This window comes from Meles meles, chromosome 2 (genome assembly GCF_922984935.1).
Source record: "Meles meles chromosome 2, mMelMel3.1 paternal haplotype, whole genome shotgun sequence".
Lineage (NCBI taxonomy): Eukaryota > Metazoa > Chordata > Mammalia > Carnivora > Mustelidae > Meles > Meles meles.
In genome coordinates, this window is record NC_060067.1 from 192,058,316 (window position 1) to 192,075,465 (window position 17,150).

The 17,150-nt window shown below is 39.2% G+C and overlaps 1 protein-coding gene across 1 annotated transcript in view; it reads left to right on the forward strand.

Moving 5' to 3' along the window:
* Positions 1-8,846, forward strand: part of ERI1 (exoribonuclease 1) — a 29,128-nt gene extending 20,282 nt beyond the window's left edge. Inside the window, exon 7 of the mRNA XM_045998481.1 lies at positions 5,721-8,846. Coding sequence (XP_045854437.1) covers positions 5,721-5,963 — 243 coding nt within the window. The 3' untranslated portion in view covers positions 5,964-8,846. The remainder of the gene's footprint in view (positions 1-5,720) is intronic.
* The last annotated feature ends 8,304 nt before the right edge of the window (positions 8,847-17,150 follow it).

The following is a 17,150-nucleotide window of genomic DNA, read 5'->3' on the forward strand; positions in this document are numbered from 1 at the left end:
TTCTCTATATCTCCCAGGCAACAATGCATTCTTACATTAGGGTGTCTTTCTCAAACCTTTAACTCTATTTATTTTAAGGATAATTACTAATAATAAAGCCATAAAATAATTTTTAAGTCTGCATTAAAAACATCCACAGCTCACAATACATTGGAGTGTTCAGAAAGTTGTAGCTATAGTAAGGCAATAACATTGTCAAGTGCTCTTTTGAATAGAGAATAGTATTTCTTTTGTGGATCTGTTTATGTTGACCAATTTATTAGGCTGCTCTTTTCTTTTTTCTTTTTTAAAGATTGTATTTATTTATTTGCCTGAGAGAGAGAGAGCGATCAAGAGTGCATAAGCAGAGGGAGCGGCGCAGAGGGAGAAGCAGGGTCTCTCTGCTCAGAAAGGACAGGATGCTCTTTTTATATGGTTTTCCCCTATTCATAATAGTTATCAACTTTAATGCCAGTTAATGGAAGTTGAGGAAACATAACATTTTTCTTTTTAAAATATTCCCTTCTTTTGTTTTGTTTTGTTTCTCTTATTTAAGTAGGCCTAAAAGTCTTTAACACAAATTTTTTCTGTATAGGATGCTACCGTGTAGTCTTCAGTGTGTACAAAGTATTCTTTCTCCTTTTTAAAACTAGAAATGACTTTTTACCTACTCTTTCTTGGTAGTGGAGATAGATCATTAAATTTGAAATTATCTCTTTCCTTTTCATATGTTTAAGAAACTTACAGGGCAAGCATAATACTTTTCTCTTTAATAGGTGGCTTAAACTTACAGTGGGTTTGATTTTCCTGTAAGTAAGCTGAAACAATATGAATAAAAACAGGTTACAGGTGCAATTTTATACCAGATTTTAGAAAATAAATTTACTTATCTATGGCATAATCATACTCAAATATAGGTTCAGCATTTACAAAATTATACAAACATGTTTATTTCTTTAGTAGTTCTGTATATGTCATTTTTGAAGTATAAGTAGAAATATGCTTTGGGAAGGTGAAAGCTATGTTTGTTTTTGTTCTTTTGTTTTTGTCTTTTTATTTTCCTGTACAAATACAGTTCTGGGTTGGATTTGAGGTAAGTTCTCATGGATTTCGTTTTCCACTGAAAATAGACAACTTCTGCCTGTGCTCTTCATCTTGTTAAATAAGAGGCTTACTTACACATACAAAAGGTTGAAAGCTATGGCAAAATGTTCATTGGTGTTCTGTGAGTGACTAGACCCTCTTCTTTTGCAGAAATCTGCAGCTGTTCTAAAATAGAGAAAGGTTTTTTTTTTTGAGAAAGGTTTTTTTTTTCAATTTCCTTTTTTTTTTTTTTTTTTTACCTAGCTATACTCTGTGTTCAATGGGAAGAAAAATACTGTCTAATTTTCTACAGTTTTTCCAGATGGCTTTCAGTAGGTCTTGAGACTTGCAAACAACTTTCTCACTGCAAAGCCCAAGCAAAAGTGTGAACATTTCAGGGTTTGTTTTTTTTTTTTGTTTTGTTTGTTTGTTTGTTTTTGCAATGTGATTTTTCCAAAGACTTAATTTTCTTCAAAATCCAAGAATCCTGTCACTGGAAGTTAAATGTTTTCTACAGGGTCTTATAGAGATTTCTTCAATTGGTTTATGTAATGAAAATGTCTAGGCCAGTTTTTGTAGCCCTTCTTCAAACCACTCAGCAAATTTTGGCCTACTGTTTTCCTACCATTCACTTTTCAAGTCAGGCATCTTGCCGGGAACTTTTCCTTGCCAGGCCAGAGGAAGGGTGAAGTTTATGTGTTCTTTATCCAGGTTTTCACACAGCTATTAAATTTTAGACATGATTGAGTGAATTGGTCTTTGTTTAACAGAGTTAATCACTTTGCTGGCACTGTCCAGGACTTTTCATGTTAACTCTGATTCATTTTGTGGTAAAATATGCATAACAAATTTACCATTTAGCCATTAAGTACACAGTTCAGTGTCAAAAAGAACATTCAGACTGTCATGGAACCATCACTACCATTCGTTTCCAGGGCTTTTTCATCTTTTAAACCTGAAACTATACCTTTTAAAAAGTGACTCTCTGTTCCCCCTTCCTTTGGCCCCTGGTAACCACCATTCTGCTTTTTATCTCTGAATTGTACCACTCTAGGTATCTCATGTAACTGGAATCATACAGTATATTGTCCTTTTGTTCCTGGCATATTTCCCTTAGCATAATGTCTTCAAGATTCAGACATGTGGTAGCATGTGTCAGAATTTCCTTCCTTTGTAAAGCTAAATAATAATTCCATTGTTTGAGAAGCTCCTTCCTTTTGAAGGTGGAATAATATTTCATTAGATTTATATCCCATTTTGTTTATCCCTTCATCTTCTGTAGACACATGGGTTCTTCCACCTTTCGGCTATTGTAAATAATGCTCCAGTGAATGTGGGTGTGCAAATAACTGAATCCCTTCAGTTCTTTGGGTACATACCCAGAAGTGGAATTGGATCGTATGGTAGTTCTGTGTTTAATTTTTTGAGGAACTTCCATGTCACAGCTGCAGCACCATTTCTCACCAGCAATGCATAAGGGTTTCAGTTTCTCTGCATCCTGGCCAACACTTAGTTTCCATTTTCTTGCCTTTTTTTTTTTTTTTTTTTTTTTAAATAATGGCCATCCAATGGGTTTGGAGTGATATCTCATTGTGGTATAAATTTGTACTTCCAGAATGATTAGTAATGTTGAGCAGCTTTTTGTGTGCTTATTGGCTAGTTGTATGTCTGTTCAAGTCCTTTGACCAATTTGAAATCAAGTAGTTTTTTTTTTTTTTTTTAACTATTATTATTGAGTTTTAGGAATTCTTTTTTTTTTTTTTTTTTTTAAGATTTTATTTGAGAGAGCAAGCATGAGCAGAGGCAGTGTAGAAGGAGAGGGAGAAAAAGACTGCCCGCCGAGCAGTGAACCTAAGGCAGGGCTCAATCCCAGGACCCTGGGGTCATGACCTGAGCTGAAGGCAGATGCTTAACCAACTGAGCTATTCAGGCACCCTTGAATCTTTATATATTCAAGATATTAATCCTTTTTCAGATCTATGATTTCCAAATATTTTCTTCCATTCTGTTGGCTGCTTTTCTCGTTGATAGTGTGCCCTTTGAGATACAAAAGTTTTACATTTTCATGAAGTCCAGTTTATCTGTTTTTTTTTGCTGCCTCTGCTTTTGGTATTATATCCAAGAAACCATTGCCAAATCCAGTGTCAGGAAACTTCTGTAGGTTTTCTTCTAAGACTTTTATAGTTTGGACTTAGATTTAAGTTTTGATCCATTTTGAGTTAATGTTTTTATTACTGATTGCTTTGAATTTATAGATCATGTTAGATTGATAGCTGAACAATATTAAATCTTTAAATTTATGAACACAAATGTCTTCCCATTTATTTATACTGTCTTTCAGCAACATTTTTTTTTAGGTTTTGATGTACAAGTCTTTCACATCTTTGGTTAAAATTTTTTTTTTTGCTACTGAAATGGAATTCTTTTCTTAATTTCCTTTTTGGAGTCTACATTGTTAGTTTATAGAAATGCACCTGATTTTTCTGTGTTTATTTTGTATCCTGTAACTTTGCTGTCTTTGCTTATTAGTTCTGACAATTTTTTGGTGGAATCTTCAGGACTTTGTGCATGTAAGATCATGATAAGCTGCCAACAAAGATCACTTTACTTCTTCCTTTGCAATTCAGATCTCTTTTATTTCTTTTTCATGCTACTTGTTCTGGTTAGAATTTCTGATGATATTTTGAATGGAAGTGGTAAAAGTGAGCATCCCTACCTTGTTCCTGATCCTGGAGGAAAAGCTTTCAGCCTTCTTGCCATTGAATATGATGTTCACTCTAAATTTTTTTATATATGGACATTATTATTTTGAGGTAGTTTTTTCTATTCTGGTTTGTTGAGTATCTTATCATGAAAGAATGTTTAATCTTGTCAAATGCCTTTCTGCATCAATTGAGGTGATCATGTGTTTTTTCCTTCATTCTGTTAATGTTGTTTGTTACATTTGATTGTTTTTTGTATGTTGAACCATCCTTACTTTCCAAGAGTAAATCTCACTTGGTCGTGGTGTATAATTCATTTATTATGCTGCTGAATTTGGTTTGCTAGTATTATTGAGGATTTTTACATCAATATTTATAAGGATAATGGTCTCAAGTTTTCTTGTAGTGTCTTTGGCCTCAATATCAGGATAATGCTAAGCTTATCAAATGATTTAGGAGATGTTTCTTCTTCAGTTTTTTGGGTTTTTTTATGTTTTTTTTTTATTTGACAGAGAGAGAGATCACAAGTAAACAGAGAGGCAGGCAGAGAGAGAGAGGGAAGCAGGCTCGCTGCTGAGCAGAGAGCCCGATGCGGGACTCGATCCCAGGACCCTGAGATCATGACCTGAGCCGAAGGCAGCGGCTTAACCCACTGAGCCACCCAGGCGCCCTCTTCTTCAGTTTTTTGCAAGAGTTTGAGAAGGATTAGTGTTAAGACTTTTTTAAATGTTTTTGTAGAATTCACCATGGAAGCCATCAAGTTCTGGGCTTCCCTTTGTTGGGAGGTTTTTGATGACCAGTTTAGTCCTCTTTACTTATTGTGGGTCTGTTCAGGTTTTATTTTCTTCAGGATTCAGTCTTGTTGGGTTGTGTGTGTCTAGGAATAGTCCAATTCACCTAAGTTGTCCAACATATCGGAAAAGCACATTTTTCTAGGTGATACTTAATGAAAGGACCAGAATGCATTATGGTATTATAGTTTAGGATAGTTACTAATTTTTATCAGGTGCTTTTATATAATTTGCTTTGTGATTCTCCCAATAACCCAGTGAATAAGGAGTATAACTGTTCGTCTTATTTTGCAGGTGAAGAAGCCAAGACCCTAAGGTGTATAGGTGACATAGCTATACAAACTACAGAATGTAAAACTTAACGTGTACAGTAGAGAGAATAGTGGTTCTCCAAAGTGGAGGGGCGTATTGGAATTTGGGGAGTGAGATTTTTACATTTACCAAATTGGAGCAGGTATTTAAATGGGATGAAGAATACCACTTGATAATTTCTTTCATGCTGGATCTTCATTATCTTTAGTCATAGAAAGGCTGGAGCTGTTTTTTTTTGGGGGGGGTGTATCTGTCTAAGGAGTCTGTCAATACATATACATACATATATGTATGTATATAGTGTATAATACATTATACACTGTAATACATTATAATAAAATACCATGGAAAAGAATGTTTGGATTAAAATGGTATAGCTTTGGGGTGCTTGGGTGGCTCAGTTGACTGAGTGACTCTTGATCTTGGTTCAGGTCTTGATCTCAGGGTGGTGAGTTCAAGCACCATGTTAGGCTCCACACTGGGTGGGAACCTACTTTAAAAAAAAAATGGTAGAGCTTCAACTTAGATATCCAGAACAATACATTTCCTTTCATAAATGTGATTTGTCAAATTACAGAACTGCAAACTCTTTAGATGTCTTGAGGATTCTACCTATTTATATGTATTTTCATTTATAACTTGAGAATTTTTTTAAACTTATGAAGGTTTAAGTTATTTATTTGCTTCATTTGACTAAGAGTACTTGCCCTTTGCTTAACTTTAGCTGTTACCGTTAATTTTTATTTTCTTATTTTGCTTAACTTTAGCTGTTACCATTAATTTTTATTTTCTTATTTTTCACAATGACTTACAGGAAACTAAAGAATTATTTACTAAGCTGTTTATTTTCCAGGTTCCTAGAAGCCAAACCAAATTGACAATAATGCTTGAAAAGCTAGGAATGGATTATGATGGGCGGCCTCACAGTGGTCTTGACGACTCTAAGAACATTGCCCGAATAGCAGTTCGAATGCTTCAAGATGGATGTGAACTCCGAATTAATGAGAAAATGCATGCGGGACAGCTAATGAGTGTGTCTTCTTCGCTACCAATAGAGGGCACTCCAGCTCCACAAATGCCGCATTCTAGAAAATAACAGCATTTTTGCCCTTTGCCCACAGATCATTCACTCTAACTGGAGTTGCTACAAAGAGGTAGCAGGTGAATACTTATTGAATTAGTCCTGTGGTGCAGAATTTAAGCACCTTAAACATTTACAGTCTTACTACAGTTACATATAAATGTGTGTGAACAGATTCTGTGGGGAGGGCGTATTGAATTTTTTGTCACCAGCACTTTTGATATGAGCAGTATTTGTTACACAGTAACAGTTCCTGCTTAGAATTGACTTTTATAATTTAAGGTGTCCAAGACGTGTTCCTTTTGGTTTTAAAATGCAAAGGCTTACTGGCGCTCTCCTTGAATGTAATATCTTATTGATGTTAAGATATATAATGTGTTTCTACATTAACATCATTAGATCAAATCATTTCTTACAGTGCAGGAAAGATTGGAAAGCCTTATCCAGGCTTTGGGTTTTAAGACTATCACAGTCCTTTTGATTTTTAAATTCTGTATGTGAAGTTCAACTGTGCATGGTGAATTTCATAAAGTACTTGGTACACATATCTGCCTACATTTCTTTTCAATTTGTAGTTGGAAGACTTGTGGGAGATTATAGGGTCTTGTTAAGAAGTCAGTTACTGATGAGGTTAATGGACAGTCAGAAGAAAATACCATTTAAAGGAATATAAGGGCTGTAGCTCAGACTTTATCATACATAAACATATCACTGGGGTTCTTTGGAGTTCATTTTTTGATTCCCCCCCTCTTGTGACATACATCTGCCCTAATTCTTAAATCTAAGAGACTGTGCTTTGAAATAGATGAAGAATGGGATCACCACTTAATTTTCATTTGTATTCAACATTATGAGTAAGGTTAATAAAGTCAAATAGTGCTTTTTAACATATCTTATGTTTTTATTACGGATTGATTTTACATAGTGAGTGACCGCTAAATCTTGATAGTTAATTTCTTAACTAATTCTAAAAACATAAGTGGGTTTATGGAGTTGAAAAAGCAAAACTCTTACCTAGATGCTAAAAACATTTTCTGAATTGAATTTCCCCCTATAGCTTTCATGAACAATTTGCCTCTTCTCTTTTCCTTTCTATTAGTAGTTGTGATGCTACTTTATTTTAATGATTTACATATTAACTAAATGACTTTTATAGAGGCTTTTATAGAGGAAAAAAGGAGGCATTTTTCTTGGTCTGAGAATTCTCTCCCCAGTGCTGTAAAAAGAATGAATTTTGCCTTTGAGCGGTAGTTGTAGAATAAGAATAAAGACTAACAGTGGATAACAGAAGGCAAAAGGGACGTGATGCCCTTAGACAAACTGATACGGATTATAGTAAAACAAGGAAATCTAGGTGTTTTATATTTATGCAGTAAACTTTGGGAGTGAAATGGATGTATGCTGAGATTTTTGTGAATCCTAAATAGTACCATAAAATATACTGTAAAGTATTGCTGTAAGTTTCAAAGAATTTCCTTCAAATCCTTACTGAGTTGCTGGGCCAGGGCAGAGTTGTAGAGAACAGCAAATCACTGTTGAGATGTGGATGCCAGGAAGTTCACTGGCACTCTTTTTAGGCGATTTTTTTTTCCACGTAGCCACCTTAACCTTAGAATTCAAATTCATGCCACAGCAAAACCATTAATTATCTGTTGCCAGTTTCTATCATTGCTAATTAACAGCTGAAATTACAGTGGAGAAATATGAAAATGGCAAGGAAATATTGCTTCTCGTGTCGTTTGTTTTTAAATCAGACTTCTAATTTCTGTGCCGATTTGTCCTTTTTGTGAAATAACCCAAGTACCAGCACCCAAGTATCCAGGTCCTATTGTATTTCTTTTTAAGATCTTCAACCTTACAAGCTGTAAATGTCCTTTTGGCTCCGTCAGGTATTTTATTTGGTGTTGTTTTACTATTATCATTTTTTTAAAAACTACCAAGGAATAATTGACAAATGTAAGTGTACATATTTAAATTATTTAAAGTGTAAATGTGATAATTTGAAGTACATTGTGGAATGATTATCAAGATCACTTCATATGGTCAACTTTTTTTTTTTTTTTTTTTTTTTTTTTTTTTTTTTTTTTTTTTTTTGGTGGTGAGAATGCTTAAGGTCTACTCTAGGCAACTTTCAAGTTTATAATACCCTGCTATTAACCACAGTCAGCATGGCTGTATATTACATCTTCAGAGCTTACTCTTCATATTACTGAAAATTTGTACCTTTTGCAACCACCATTCTGTTACATTTCTATATTAGCTTTTTTTTTTTTTTTAAGATTCTGTATCTAAGTGATACCATGTAGTATTTGTTTTTGTCCATCAACCTTAGTTCACTTAGCTCTCAGGTTCATTCACACTGTTGCAAATGGTAGTATTTCCTTTTTCTTCATGGCTGAATAACAATCCATTGTATATGTACTATTTGTTTTAAGACGTTCTTTGAGTTCTCTTGATTTTTTCTGTGATCCATTAGTTCCTCAGAAGTGTTTCGTTTAATTTCCACTTATTTGTGAACTTTTCCAGCTTTCCTCCTGTCATTGATTTGTAGTTTTATACCATTGTGGTCAGAAATAATTGATATGATTTCAGTCTTTAATTTTTTGAGACTTATTTTGTGAGCTTATATATGATCTCTCCTGGGGAGTGTTCCATGTGTGCTTGAGAAGAACATGTATTCTGATGCTCTTGGTTGAAATATACTGTATATGTCTGTTAGGTTCATTTGGTCTAAAGTATCACGCAAATCTGTTATTTCCTTATTAATTTTCTGTCTGGATGATCTGTCCATTGTTAAATGTGGAGTACTGAAATCCTCTACCATTATTGCATTGCTGTCTATTTTTGCCTTCAGATCTGTTAATAATCATTTAATATATTTAGGTGCTCAATATTGGGTACATAAATGATTGTTATATCCTCTTGATGAATTGGCCTTCATTATTATATAATAACCTTTTTTTGCCTCTTGTTACAGCTTTTGAGTTAAAGTATATTTTGTCCAGTGTAAGTACAGCTATTCTGTTCTGTTTTGTTTTCCATTTGCATAGAATATCTTTTTCTATCCCTTTACTTTTAGCTTATGAGTGCCCTGAAAGCTTAAGTCTCTTAATGGCAGCATATAGTTAGGTTTTGTTTTTATATCCATTTAGCCACTCTGTTTCTTTTAATTGGAAAATTTAAACCATTTACCTTTAGTGTAATTATTGATAGATATGGACTTACTATCTCCATTTTGTTAATTGCTTTCTGATTGTTTTATAGTTCCTTTTTTCCTTTCTGTCTTTGTGCGTTGATGGTTTTTTATAGTGGTGTGCTTTCCTTTTATCATTTGTGTATCTATTATAGGCTTTTGCTTTGTGATTACCATGAGGCTTTCATAATATACCTCACAGTTACAGCATCAGTCTTGTATAAGCAAGCTGACAACAACTGAACTCAAAAGTTAAGCATTTCTTTAGCATTTCTTCTAAGGCAGATCTAGTGGTGACAAATGCCCTCAGTTTTTGTTAGTCTGGGAAAGTCTGTATCTCTCCTTCGTTTCTAAAGTATTCTTGGTTGACACGTGACAGTTTTTTCTTTTGAGTATTTAGAATATATAATCCAACGTTCTCCTGGCCTGTAAAGTTTTTGCTGAAAAATCTGCTGGTATCAGACTTTTTTCTTTTGCTGCTTTCAAAATTCTCTTTTTATTTGATTTTTGAGATTTTTTTTTTTAATATTACAATGTGTCTCAGTAAAAACTTCTTTGGGTTGTATCTGTTTGGGGATCTTTGAGTTTCATGTACCTGGGTGACCATATCTCCTCAGATTTGGGAGACTTTCAGCATCATTTCTTTAAATCAATTTTCTATCTCTTTCTCTTTCCTTCTGGGACTCCCATAAAGCAAATATTGTTTCAGTTGATATCCCATAGTTCAAGTAAGCTTTCTTTACTCTTTTCTTTTTAAACGTGTTTATACGAATGATAGTTTTTTTAAGGTTTTATTTATTTGAGAGAGAGAGTGAGAGGTGAGAGTGGGGGGGTGGAACAGAGGGAGAAAGAGAATCTCAAGCAGAGTCCCCACTGAGCGTGGAGCCCAATGCAAAGCTTGATCCTAGGATCCTGGCATCACGACCTGAGCCAAAATGAAGAGTCAGCTGCTTAACTGCCTGAGCCACCCAGGTGCCCCTATAAATGCTCTTTTTTAAAAGTGGGGAGCACCAGTTAAACCTGGTGAGGAAGGCATTAACAGTAGTACTTGGTGAATTGTGAAGCTGCAGTGGCTGAACTAAAGACATTCTACTGTTTGGTAGGAATCAAATCCAGGTCCCCTTTTCCAAGTTTTAGGGCCTATAAGAACATAAAAGTTCCAGTTCTTCAGCCCCAGAGCAGGGGCATCCAGGGGTTGCTGGGTGTGGGTTGCAAAGAGAAGGGCAACTTGCACACTCTGAGATTGAGGGTGGAGAAGAGGCTCCCGCTTCTCCAAAGTCCTTGGTGCCCAGTTCTATCAAAGGAGGTGGGGGCGGGACAGTGAGACCCAAATGGGAGAATCCCCAGTGCAGCAGCTTCTGCACCTTGTCCCTACCTAGCACAGTGTGTACACCAGTCTGCATGCCAAAGGGTTCGGCACTCCCACCATGTTCTGCTCTGTAGCCCAGACAAGCGGGCCCTTGTCCTGAGCTCAGGGGCCTAGAAGGGAGGACATTTGGCCCAAGGTGGTCTGAGGAGGGCAGAGCACTCTGCTTTGGGGTGCCTGCCTGGGTGCAGGGTCACTGGGACGGCTGGTCCCTGGTGGGCAGTGCTGTCTCCACTGCAGGAGGAGGTGTAGGTTGCCTAAACCATGACCTCCAAACATTTTTTCTCTCCCCAGCAGCGGTGGTCCTTACTACCTTTCTCCCTGTGGGTGAGCCTGCCATCCAGCCCATAGGTTCTTTCACTCTCTGCTGGGCTGAGTCTGTGTTGTCCTCTCTCCACTCTTTTTCTGCTAATGTTTTTATTCTCTGGATAATAAATATCAAGAGACCTGTCTTCCAGTTTTCATTTTTTTCCTTCTGTCTTATTGAGCCTGCTGTTGAAGTTCTCTATTGCATTTTTAATTTGATTCAATGTGCAGTAGTCCCCCCTTTGTCCACTGAGGGTACATTTTAAGAGCTCCAGTGAATACCTGAAACCACAGATAGTACTGAACCTTATATATACTGTTTTTTCTTATGCACACTTACCTATGATGAAGTTTAATTTGTAAGTTAGGCACAGTAAGAGATTAACAACAGTCACTCATAATGAAGTAGAAGGAGTACAGCAGGGTACTCTAATAAGTTATGTGAATGTGGTCTTTCTCGAAATACTGTACTCTACTCACATTTCTTCTTGTGATGATGAGGGATGATACAATGCCTAAATGATGAGATGAAGCGAGATGAATGACGTAAGCACTGTGACGTAGTCATGGCCACCGTTGGCTTTCCAACAGTACATCAGAAGGAGGATCATCTGATTTGGGTGATCCTGAATCATTGAGCCATGACAGTGTTAGTGGTTGGATGTCAGCAGCAGACAGTGTCCATGGTTGGGGATCCTCCATAGTTGAAGGTTTTTTTGCTGAAATCTTTTAGAAGAACATTATTATCAGAAATGGTTGTCTTTGTAACTCATCAGAGTATTGCTCAGAGGTAGTAATCCTTTGGTGATCGTATGGGTGACTTGAATGCTGCATTCCGTCTGAGGATTATATTCCATAATTTTATCCTTTAATGTTTGTGCAGTTCGATACACGTCAGCAAATTTTGGGAATGTCTGCATTGCTGGTTCTGCTTCAGTTTCTTCTTCATCTTCCTCTTCTGTACATGATTCCAGAAGTTCTTTTAATTCCTCATTTGTTAACTCTCCTTGATGGCCTTCAACATGTTCTTCCACTTCGTCAAGAGTGTTGGCAGTTCCTCTCTCTGTGTGAATAATTCTCCTAACTTCATCAATTCTTGGGAAGCCTTTAAAATTGTCCACGACTTCACTTGCTAAATTCTAGGAGGCATATACAGTTTCTGGTTTTAATTCATCCACTGCAGCTTTGATGAATGTTACTGCATCGGTAGTAGTGCGTGATTTCCAGCCCTGCATTATGTTCAGATTAGGGTCTGCACCAACTGATGATTGAATGCAATCAAATATGAGGCAGGTGTGTGCAGCTTTCACAAAGCAAATGATGCCCTGGCCATGGGGCCTGAAGCTGTGAGATATTTGGAGGTTACAATTCAACTTCAACATTTTCATTTTCATAGCAAACAGATTCAGGATGGCCAGGTACTGGCACTGTTATTAATAGGACTTTAAATTCCAGCCTTTCCTTTTCCAAGTATTTTTTCTCTTTCAGGATGAAGCACTAGTGGAACCATTCCAGAAAAAAGATGGCTGTTACCCATGCTTTCTGATTGTGTTGCCAGAACATGGGCAGATAATTTTTGTTTTTGAGAGTGCATGTGTTCTTTGCTCTGTACCCTCGGCCTGGGTGTATCATATGCCTTGCATAAGTGTACTAGGTGGGTACAGAGTTAACCTGCCCTCCTATGTTTTATGCCCTGGTACCCCTCTTGCATTTTTAAGAAGGTATGTTCTTTTGGGCATCTTCTTCCAGAAGAGCCTGATTTCACTGCAGTTGAAGACTTTCTTTGGGTGGCATCCTTTCTCTTTTTTTGCGGGGGTGGGGGACGGGCGGGTAGAGGGCAAAGGAGAGAGAGACTCTTAAGCAGGTTCCACGTCCAGTGTGGAGCCTGACGTGGGCCCAATCTCATGATCCTGAGATCATGACCTGAGCCAAAATCAAGAGGTGGATGCTTCACTGACTGAGCCACCCATGAGCCCCAACTATCCTTTCTCTTTAATCAGCTACTTTAACTCTGCCAAAAATGTAGCAGCTGCCTCTTCAATGGTAGTCTCAGCCTTTCTAGTAATTTTTATATTTTTTAGTCCAAACCTATTCTTGAATCTGTAATAACCATCTGTTACTTGCAGTAAAAGGCTTGCTGTTAGTTGTTTTAAGAGATCCCCCATCATTTGAGGGGCCAGGCTCCTGCTGTTCTTTCTACAGAGGTCCTTGGGTCGGGGGGCATTGGTGGTGAGGGCTGCTGGGATCCTCAGAGGCAGAGGCTGCTGGGATCCTCCAGGTCCCCTGAAGCCTTCTACAGGCTCCGTGCTTTCTGGCGCAACATGCCGCCGTCAGCCAAAACCTGCTTCTGTTCATGTCCTCCACCCATGAACTTGATGCCTTTTCCCTCTTAACTGAGCACTTGTCACACACCGTGGCTGCAACATCTGCAGTTTCATGTGCAACAGCAAAACTAACACAAATTTCTTGTTCCTTCTTCACTATTGTACGGATGGAAGATTCACTCTTACCGTAGATCTTAGCAACTTCAGCATATTCTTTTTTCTCAAGTTGAAAACTTTCCCCCTTTCACTTAGCGGAAGCACTTTATGGCTTTTCTTTGGCTTTTCTGAATTGCCACTGTCACTAGTTTTGCCCTTTGGAGCCCTTAATAAGGAAAATAAGCGCTACTCAGTGACTAATGGGCAGGTAGGGTGTACCACGTTGCTACGCTGGACAAGGGGGTGATTCACACCCCAGACAGGACAGAGCAGGACAGCTCACGATTTCATCACACTGTTCAGAACAGGGCACAATTTAAAACTTGGGAATTATTTATTTCTGGAATTTTCCATTTCATATTTTTGGACTGTAGCTAACCACAGATAATTGAAACTGTGGAAGCAAAACCACGGATAACGGGGGGCTACTGTATTCTTCAGCTCCAGAATTTGGTCCTTTATGATTCCCATCTCTTTGTCAAGTTGTTGTTCATGTGTTGCTTTCCTTAGTACATTGAGTTACCTACTTGTATTCTCTTGAATCTTGCTGAGCTTCCTTAAAATGATTATTTTGAGTTCTTTTTCAGGTAACTCACAGATCTCTATTTTGGGGGGCTAGTAACAGGAAAGTTTTCCTGTTCCTTTGGTGGTGTCATGTTTCCATGCTTTTTCATGTTTCCGATGGCTTTGCATCGAGGTCGGTGCATTTTGAGGGAGCGGTAACCTCTTCCAGTCTTTTTTTTTTTTTTTTTTTTGGCCGGTTTTGGTGGGAAAGACTTTCACCTGAAGGTCCTATGAGCACCTGGCTGGCTGGGATGCAGTGTCTTTGGTTCCTGGGGAAACACAGTGGCTAATCCTCCATGTAGCCCTCTTAGCTGAGGTTTGTGTTGGTATGTACTTGAGGAGGTGTTCTGTGGCCAAGACTGCAGAAGGTCCCTTGGGTGGCGAGGGCTGTTGGGATCCTCATAGGCAAAGGCTACTGGGGTCCTTCAGTTCTCCTTTTTTGCCCGTGGGAGAAGTTTCTAGCTGAGGACTACCTCCTGGCACTTGGCCTGGCCTACTGGCCCTCAGAGCAGTAGTGAGGTGGGGTCCTGGGGTCACGTGTGTGTGGAACTACCACGGTGCCTGGGTCTGCGGGCACAGGTGTCTGAAGTGCAGATACAGGCTGCTCCGTGAAATCAGACTGTGAATCCCTGGCTCCTCTCAGTAACTCAGGTGGGATGGTCGTGGCGAGATAGAGCAGCGCAGGCCCAGGGACGACAGGGTGCGGGGGTTGTTTGGGCCCAAAGGATAGCATGCAGTCGCAGCACGGCCTGGGGATGGGCTCTGAGTCCTCCCTCTGGTCCCAGGGAGCAGTCTCAGAATAGCAGCAGCACAGTCCTGGTGGAGGCCCACTAAAGCCACATGTCGGGACCTGGGGGGGAAGGTTGCAGATGAGTAGGAGCTCAGCCGCGACAATGATATCAGAGCCGTGCGCTGGGACCTGCATGTACCGGTCTCAGTAGTGGCAGCCTGCCCCGGGGGATGGCAGTGAAGAGTGCTGTGGGACTTTGAGGGCAGGGCTCAGAGCAGCAACAGGTGTCCCAGCAATGGTGGGACAAAGTTGTGACCCTTGAGATGGGGTTTGCACAGAGCAGTGGCTGCTCTGGTCCTATATGTGGCGGGTCACTGTGGCATCCCAATCTCTGAGAATGGGGCCTAGCCGCGACTAGGGCGTCTGGGGACATGTCTCACCGCAGCCACCACACCAGCCCCGAGGAGGAGATACAGCTGCTGGAATCTGCGTTGGTCAAGACTGTGAGGTCCTCAGTAGCCAAGGCTGCAAGTGTCCACAGCAGTGAGGCTCACTGGGGTTCCCCTCCCCTTCCCGTGGGGTGAAGTCTCCGGGAATCCCTCCTGGCACCCTGCACTCTGGAGAGGGAGAGGAGCTGCGGCTGAATGCTTCCTGTGCCTCTCCAGGCGACTTCCCTTGTTGTTTCAGCTCTGCGGGGTTTTTGTTGTTTTTTGTGGAGGAGCTGAGCCTGGGGCTGCTCGTGGCCCTCCGGGCTTGCAGACACCACCCCTTCCTAACCATTTGTAATTGCTCTCTGGTCAGTCTCCACCCTCGTCTCCAGTGTGGTACTCCTCCGATCAGACGATCAGATGGACTTTGTGTTTGAATTTTGCTGAGACTAATCCTGCCTGTTCTGATGAGATGATCTTAAACACCAGGACTACTGCTTTCCACTGTTTGAGTTTTGTTGTGTTCTGTTGTCTTCGAGGTATTCAGTTTTGCCAATTCTTGCAAGGAAAATGCTGAAGAGGTGAATGCCATTTAGTATTCCCCCAAATCAGCAATATTAGTTGTATTTAATCTTGTCATTTTATTATTAATAACATTGTTTTAATATACACTGTCATGATATTAATATTTATTAATAATTATTATTTACAAACAACCCTGTGTTTTTTCCTTAATCGTTAGCTATGTTAATTTCTTCACTTTCTGATTTCTACTTGTTAGGACATATTGCCATACTGGTTTCTGCGGTATTATTTCAGATCCACAGTCTTTAGAACTGAGATATATGCTAGAACAACTGTATTTTGTGTTTATTTGTTTCATGTTCTTTTGGATAAAACACTTCAAAACATATGCTTGAAAAAGTGTTTTTCTGAAGTGTCATTTTTGCCTAACATAGTCCTGTTTAATCTGCCTCTTGGGGACAAGTTGTACCCGGACGGAAATGAAAAACCACAGGAGCCACTAATGCATCACCTATTAGGAGGGAGATGTATCTTTGAAGACTAGGTTAAGCTGTCATTTTTTATAAAGATAGGACCAGTTGACTTGCCTTTTTTAGCACATCATCATGACTGTTACCCCCAAAGTGGTCATGCAAAACAGTAACTTGGGAGAGAGGGAGGGGTGGGTGTTGAAATTATTGAGAAGAAGCAGTAAAGACAGACTGCTGTTCAGTGTGGGCTGCGGGCAGGGTCACCGAAGAAACTGCTTGCTGGGAGAACTGATAGGACATGTTGTGGTTTGAAGACAGACTTTTGGTTTGTAAGCTACTGTGGAGAAATACAAACTCCTTGAGAGCAGGGACTGGGACGTCTCCATTTTTTATTCCAACACAATGGGATCCCACAACTGTTCTGCACATAGTTGAGTCCAGTGTTAGTCAGTGAATGGCAGCATTCGTTGTTGTTTTTTTTTTCTTCTGTTACACTTAGAAGTCCCCTCTTTCTTCTGCATCACAAACCTGTATTTAAAAACTCCTCGCCCCCACAAAGCTTCCAAAGCCCATAAACTTCTGAGCCTAGAGCAGGAGTTGGCAAGCTACCATCCACGGGCCAAATTCAGCCTGCTGCCTGTTTCTGTATGGCCTATGAACTGAGTATGGTTTTTACATTTTTAAATAGTTGGGGGGAAAATCAATATTACTTTGTAATGTGAAAATAATATGAAATTTCGGTTTCTGTAAAGCCTCACTGGAACACAGCTACCATGCTCATTTGTGTCCATATTCTCTTGGGCGGTTTTCGTGTTGCACTAACAGAATTGTCAAGTAGTTGGAATAAAGGTCATCTGGCCAGGAAGGCTGAAAATATTACTGCCCAGCCCTTTGAAGAAAAAAGTTTGCCAACTCTGCCCCCCTGTTCTATAGAAATGTGTACATTCCATCGGTCCATAAGAAATCAGCTGTGGTAACATGATAATCCAGAGGTGGATGGTCAGGCACAGTGAGAATTGCACCTGCCAGTGACCACCGTGAAAGCACTTTAATCCATTGTTGGTAGGGTGGGCTTGATCATCTCCATTTTACAGATGGAAAAGTTGAGGTTTAGAGAGCTTACATTGTTGGCCAAGACTA